General features: G+C 39.5%; 1 protein-coding gene across 7 annotated transcripts; it reads right to left on the bottom strand.

The window, feature by feature from the left end:
- Positions 1-574: 574 nt before the first annotated feature.
- Positions 575-7,596, bottom strand: LOC127760372 (pentatricopeptide repeat-containing protein At1g10910, chloroplastic). 7 transcript variants are annotated; one of them, XM_052284615.1, is made up of 13 exons: positions 7,249-7,596; positions 6,960-7,044; positions 6,610-6,873; positions 6,212-6,514; positions 5,233-5,337; positions 5,017-5,116; positions 3,716-4,035; positions 3,290-3,466; positions 3,089-3,217; positions 2,560-2,795; positions 2,451-2,469; positions 2,215-2,306; positions 575-873 (listed from the first exon to the last, which is right to left on the bottom strand). In XM_052284615.1, exons 1-10 carry the CDS (start codon positions 7,491-7,493, stop codon positions 2,568-2,570), a joined length of 1,956 nt encoding a protein of 651 aa, XP_052140575.1. In that variant the 5' UTR covers positions 7,494-7,596; the 3' UTR covers positions 575-873; positions 2,215-2,306; positions 2,451-2,469; positions 2,560-2,567. The 7 variants fall into 7 exon arrangements, with proteins under 7 accessions (XP_052140575.1, XP_052140578.1, XP_052140573.1 ...); XM_052284618.1 differs by having other exon boundaries at positions 2,215-2,302; XM_052284616.1 differs by lacking the exon at positions 575-873 and adding an exon at positions 881-2,144.

Below are 7,596 nucleotides of genomic sequence, written 5' to 3'. Positions count from 1 at the left end.
CGTGATCAGGAAGTCACCACTGACCAATTGAAAAATGGATGGATTCTTTGATTTCTTTTCTTTTGATTATTTCAAAGCTGAGGAATTCACTAATGGGGGAGCAGATGGAACAATCTTCTCAAATAAAAAATACCAAAAAAGTATCTGCAGTATGGCTAGCCCTTTTATTTGGGAGTATGACTTTTGTCAAAACCATAATCACAAAAAAAATGTTCCTGATTGCGTAGGGGCATAGTGCAACTTAAGTTTATTTTCCCGTTTATTTTCCCCCATCCGTACAAAGTCCAAACAGCATGAAATAGATTGTTTAGGGGGAAAAAAACTACTACTAGAGGACAAGATAATGCCTGCAGCATTAGAAACCCAACATGATTATTGGAAGCTATTCTTGCCTGCTGACACAGAAATGATGGCCCACTCAAATAAATATGCCGACAATTTTCTACACAGAGAATTCGTCCTGATGAAACGAACTTATCTGTTGATGGCTGGGTGCAAAGAACTGGAAGGAAGCTGAGTAGAACAACTTGGAACAGCCACTGATTACCAGATGATCATAGCACAGAGAATCAGATAGAGGACAAATACACAGCACAAAATTTTATAGGTTACCTAGGTACTCCGTAGGCAACAAGATTGTACTAACAAGCTAAAATACTACTAATACATATATGCAGGAATCTAATGTACATGTATAGAAATATATGTGGACTCAAATTGATAGGATAATTTTAATCAAAAGATCTTGTAGCTGGCAGTTAGTGTGAGGACAATCATAGAGTAGCCTCTCTCGTTCAGCTTAGCAGCATGAAAAGAATATCTCACATTGAAAGGGACGTGTGAATTAGCAGATACTCTGGTCCAGTATTTCATCTGACAAAAAAAAATCAGCTATTATTTTACATCGCTGCCTGCCAATTCTTGCCTTAGACGCATCTACGAAAATGATGTCTTAATGTATGAATTGGCCAAAACTGAGTTTTGTCAAGCAAAAGAACAAATTGACATCCAAGTTTACCTCGACAATGATACCCAATGATCCACACCCATGAAGTAATTTTAGTTTAAAACTCTCCATAATACATTTTACAGTACTATTAGAAGTTATAAGGTCACACACAATAAAAGGATCATTTCACATGGCAATCCCCTACAATAGCAGTGCTTTTAACTAGAAGGTGTTCCAAAATTTAATTTGCATAGCTAATCTAATTGTAACTAGAATCCTCTGGTTCTAAATAGGTTCAGTATCACATGCATTGCTGGACTCCAGATGAAGCTTAGGGTTCTTTCAGCAAAGCAAGGAGAAAACAGCATGTTATGAACATAATTTTCCAAAGAAAAGGATATCAGCTTATTGATCAATTGACTCATTCCTGATCATAAAATGAAAATAGGAAAAAATAGCAGTAACTGGACTTATTCTGCTCCAAACTCAAGATTTCTCACCGTACACCCTTTCCATACCTTAGTCTGCCTGTATGGATTGTTGAACCTTCAAAGCAACACCTTGCATTCTAAGTAAAACTGCTAGCTAGACAATGGCCACACTCATTATCTAATTGTTGGGTGTAGCATCCCATGACATGCTATTATAGATGAGTTAGTTTTTAATTAAGGCAATGCCAAAAGGACGTGTAATAATGTAAATATGTTTACTGTTAATCATATATGTTGGTTTTACAACAGAATGTGATTCTCCCTGACCCTTTATGGATTTTATGTGGCATGCATTGCATATTGTTAAAAAATGCTTCAACACTTGAAGTGTATACTTTTCATAGCAGGTTATACAAACATTTGAAAACATTTTTATTAAATAGTAGAAGGTTTGCATGGGCCATATACCAAAACAGTATTTGTGAACCCATGGTCCTTGTTCTGAACCAAGACTTGGTTTCATGATGACACCAAACCAAAGAAAACAAACTGCGACCATATTTGTCCAAACTGAAGTTCTACCTCTGACTCTGAGTTCCATTGAATATTTGCCAATTCATCTTATTCAGCGCCTTAGCAAATTGTTCCTTTCATGTTTCAAGGCACGTAAAAACAAGTATGTACAACCAACAAAATTTGAAATCTGCTCAGGTTTCCAGATCTATGTAGCATACTAGTTCCTTCAAGAAGGTTCATAGTGTTAACTGCACAAAACACCAAACTCAATATACACTTTCTCTGATGTTGCTGTAAAGAAATGCAATGGGAACTTACTTGTATGCCTGTTTGCAGTCTTGAGCAAGACTTGCCTACCACTTACTAGTCCCATCTGCAGCTCTTGTGGAATCTCACCCTGAATAGCCTGACTAAAATGGACAAGCTCAAGCTCAGGCATCACAACATAACATGGGTGCTTTACACCACATGCATACGAAATACCAGATCTGTAATTCTGATGAATCTTGATTGGATCCTGGGACACATGAGGATGAGGGTGAATAACTTGTTACCTGATGATCTAACCGATCCCTACGAACATGTTAACACTGATCATCAACAATGGTTTACTAAAGAATATTCTTGGATGAATCTGAACAATTTACATATATTGAATTCTACCTTATCAACTATTTTTGGTGCCTTTGACTTGTGATCCTTGATGCTCCCTGCTGCTTGGAAAGGATTTCAGCTATAAGTTGCTTTTGGCCAAAGAGTTGGGCATTTCTCAAAAGCAAGTTCCTTGATGATGAGTCCACAGAATAGCCTTGACCAGTCATCCAGTCCAAGAGGCAAAGCAGTAGCTGCTTCTTATCAGGTTTCTGAATGTATCGCTGAATTGCTTTCCCAAAGATATCCTGCGTGTGTAATGGTTGTGTCCACCATTTGAAGGGGTAAGTACGTAAGTTAGCACACCATCCAGCAAAAAATGGAAAAGGACAAAGAACAAAGAAAGGAAAATATCATGAACTAAAAATATGTGGTGTGCAAATGAACTCTTTTAGCTAGCTTATGGCAATCACTTTTTTTTTTTTTGCATCCCTCTGTCCTAGTCAGCTCTAAAAACAAAATTACCAGTTTGAACATCCAGAAATCTGGGGTTTCAACTTCAACTCCAAACTATAACAAAGTGCAAGCAAAGAACAGTCACCTGGCTAATACGCCATCCTGAACGGTGTACTGCTTTCATAACATCGTTAATCAAATTTATGTTGCCTGATGCCATGAAAGATCTAGCAAAATTCCCCAGCGAGCGTCGAGATATGAACTCGGAATTGTCCTGTTCAAATAGCATTCATAGTGAACAAGGTAACAACAGAGATGTCAACACTGAATTGCATAAGTATAGTACCTTAACAACTACGTATGCATCCTTGAGAAGTCCAGCTGGAACTAAGATACATAAAACCTTCTCATGAAGAGATTTACACACTGTTCTCTTTCCATATCTCAACATATTATACACAGAAAATGCTTCAGAAGGAAAACCCGCTTCTCCTAGCTGCATCATTATCTCAGAACAAAGCTCCTGGAGAAGATGTATAGCAATTTTGGTTACTGATATAAACTGTCTATTACTGAAAGTTGATGCAAAGCATGTTGCAAGGAAATGTGCAACTCTCACCCACTCTATTCTGCACATATGTAATAATAGGTAGTCCAAATTCCAATCAGCGGAAATTACCAAGGATGTAAATATGTAGTAACCATGATTTAATCTAGCATAGAGTTAAGCAGCGATATATTAAATCGGTCAAATACACAACAAGCAACATACCTCATTCAATTGATGGCCCTTTGTATGCATATCTTGAATTGTCTTGTATGCTAGGTGATAGACCTTTGCCATGCAGAAGTACCTTATTAAGGTATTAAATGTGATAGCATCAGGCGATATGTTCGATTCATCCATTTTCCTAAGCATGATCATTACACTTTCCATATCATTGGTGCTGCAGTAAGCACGAAGTGATGTATTAAGCATAACCAGATCATATGTTGCATTCTTGGCCTCAAATTCTTTTGCAAGTTGTTTTGACTCTTCACGATAGCCACCTCGATGTAATGCTGATATCATGATACTGAATGCATAGCCATCTGCAGAAATAAGAAGATAAGCTCCTCAGGCAAGGACAACAAGACACAAATTCTGGGTAATAGCAGGCAGCAGCACTAGAAAATACTCCAGGGAAAAAAAATCAACATACTACTCCCACCAGTTTCATAAACAGGTTGTTTTATCATGCCAGTCAACACAAGTTAATTTTGAGCATAAAAATCATTAAAAAAATAAATGTTAGGTATATGAAAATAGCATAATCAATTTTTTCAAAACTAGAGATTTCATTATATTTCACTTATGTAAGTTCTTTTTTTAATGAGTAAATTTCACAAAACTACATGTTTTATGGTTCAAATTGCAGAAAACCACACACATTTTGACACTTAGCACTTAAGTACATATATTTTGGTAGTTTAGTTTCACAAAACCACACTATCGATGAATGGATTCACCGGTGAGATGACATGGTTGTTCCATCGACGTGGCATACTATTAATTTCGTGCGATAGCTGGTAGTAGGATGTCATGTCCTCGTCCTAGGTGAAACAGCAGAAACACTAATATTCCCTTTCAGAATTCAAATTTTATTGCAATCCAATCTTTTTAAAATAGAACTCAAATTTTAAATCCTACAATCCAAATTTTAAAATCAGGTTGAACCTGAACAAATATTAAAAATTTTGAAAATAAACTTTTATATTTGTGTATTCTAACATTTTAAATTTCGAATTATAAGGTTTGGTAATTTTAATTTTCAAGTTTTCAGGTATTCATTTTAATTACAGTAATTTATATTCCAAAAATCAGAATGGTGAGCAAGGTAAAATTGGTCATTTTGCAACCTAATGGCAATGGCATGGATGGAATGAAGCTGGTTTGTCAGTAGCATCAACGGAAGATGTGCTATGTCAATGGAAAATCGTGGAATTAGCTCCATGAACTTTCCCAATTACAACAAAAAATCAGAATAGTATCAATAGAGGCACATCAATTTGTTACATTGTTAGATACCTTACCAGATTTGACACCTTTTTCTTTCATATCATTAAATAGAATCATGGCTTCCCATATCTTCCGTTCTTTGACAAGGCCATCAATCAATATGCAGTAAGGCATCTGGGCATAGTATTAAAGGATTAAGGGATTATGACAAGACAGAATAAAGTTCAATTAAAGGAGCCATTCATACATGCATATGAAGCAGCTGTTTTGTGTGAGACCAAATATTTTACCTCATCCTGTGCGAAGCCTGAAGCTTCCAGTTCAGTTAGCAGTTCCCTTGCCTTCTCAAAGAGACCACCTTTAGAATACACCTTTAACAAAGTGGTGAGTATAACCTGCAAATTAAATTTAATTTACAAATTAGAATGGCAACAGTAGCAGAACATTTTCGGTGAACAACCAAAGAGCAATATACGCAAGTTCAGTAAAGAAACAACCAATCAAGATAACATGTAGTTATAGTTGATATGTGGAGACTCAAGAGGCTTTTAAAAAAAAAAAATTATCCTGGAGCACTACATTCCACCTTAACCCAAGCTATCGAAAGCTCCATTCAATACATCACGTGCCAAGCGGCAAGTAAACATGGTACCACAACTTTGATGGAATTTGATGTGCAAGCTTTCTCTACTTAGTGTGAGAATGTTCTTTCCAACCATGGCATTTGTTTAGTGCTTATTGATGGCTATCATAGGGCAGTATTTGTTTTTCATATACATCGACAGGCATCATTCACAGACATTACGCGGTGAAGTTAGAAGGCACTACCGCACTAGTACCAAATAAATTATGCAGCTGGAGAAACCAACTTTTGCACCAAAACACCAACACCATATACTATGCAAGCTACAACCTGTATGTGCCATCTAGCATTTCAAGTCATCCATAGCAACAAACTATCCAACCTGTGGTGTAGGTATGCATTATATCTAATGAGAAATCAATTCTACTGCCATAACCAAAAAGTGAAATAACAAGACTGGGGTCTCCTGCAAATCATAAAACTCAGCAACAGAGTTAATTAATACTCCCTCCGTTCTACATTATAAGACGTTTTGGCCTCTCCATTCCTCGTCTAGATTCACTAACATCCATATGCATTTAGACACATATGAAGTACATATATGAATCCATGCATAAATCTATTAGAAAACAAAATGTCTTATAATGTGAAACAGAGGAAGTAAATAACAAGAATAAGAAGCAAACCTTGTTCGGTGTTAACCCTGAGGACCTCAAATCTTTCATCAACAGATCAGCCTTTTCATAATTAGCATTTTCTGAATATGCATTCAACAGAGAGCTATAATGGAATAGATTAGGCTTGTGTCCTTCGTCCTTCATTTTCTGAAAATATTCCTCAGCCTTCTCGCAGCAGTTATGTGACGCGCATATAGCCAGGAGAGTGCCATATATTACACTATCCATCTGAAAACCACGGGAATTCAGCTCATTAACTAATTCCATGGCCTTAGTGTAACCCTGCTTCAACTTCATGCACCCTGACAGAAGCTGGAAGTGACAAGAGAAACAATTGAAATGCTACACCAACCAAAGTACCAAACTAAATGCTAATCAGAGAAAAAGAAAAGGTCATAGTCCCATACGGTACTGTAGGTGAACAGATCGGGTGATAGACCTTCTCGTATCATCTCATCATAAAGCTTGAAGCTGCTATCGAACCTCCCGTTCTTCACCAAGCACCCGAGGACCGAGTTACAAACGGAGACATGGATCCTTGTCGGGTTTTCTCGGATAGCACCGTACACTTGCAGCGCTCGGGCAGGGTTGCGGCTCAACCCAAGGTACTTGAAGTAACTGCTGTAAGACGCAATGTTGAGCATGTCGTGCTCCTGCATCCACCCGAAGACCTGAAACAAAGTTCAGACTACTCATGCCTCACTAGTCCCATCAATCTCCACTCGCCTGATTGAACTTGGCAACCACTGAAGACTACCTTAGATAGCTCATCCCAGCGCCTGGTTTCACCGTAGTGGCGCAGGATTATGTTGCAGTCCTGCGTCTGCAGCACATCCTCGAACCTATACAACATCAAAGGTCAGAATTCGCAGAACTAATAACTCCAAATCGAGCAACAATAATCCTACCCCAACACCTCAGTTTCTCTTGTTCCTCCCTCTGAATCCACGTTTCGATATATCCAATTCGCGCGAATTACTACTACGAAGACGAAAATGTAGAATGCTCCGATAGAGCTACGGAGAAGCATATAGTGGGCGGCGCACCTGGTGAGTGCGGCGACGGGGTCGGGGGCGGCCTTGACCTCCGCGACGGCGCTGCGCCGAGGCGACGGCCGCGGTGGCGGCCTCGAGGCCTGCGGGGCTTCCAGCGCCCGGGGGGCGGCGCGGGCGCAGGAGATGTTCCGTCGGGAGCAGCACGCCGCCGCCGCCGCCGCCGCCGCTGGCGTTGGATGAGGAGGAGGGGAGAGGAAGCGGGAGGCGGGGAGCGGCAGCGACGCGGCGGCCTCCATCTCGCCGCCGGCGGGGCGCTGCTCTGTTCGCGCCGCGACGCGTCTCGTCCGTTGGGAATTGGGATAGGGCCCCGAGGCGGAGGGAATCGGGGGATTGTTTTCC

The sequence above is a fragment of the Oryza glaberrima genome, chromosome 1 (assembly GCF_000147395.1).
Source record: "Oryza glaberrima chromosome 1, OglaRS2, whole genome shotgun sequence".
NCBI classification, from domain to species: domain Eukaryota; kingdom Viridiplantae; phylum Streptophyta; class Magnoliopsida; order Poales; family Poaceae; genus Oryza; species Oryza glaberrima.
The sequence above is the reverse complement of the archived record's forward strand: the minus strand, read 5'-3'. Positions and strand labels throughout refer to the sequence as shown.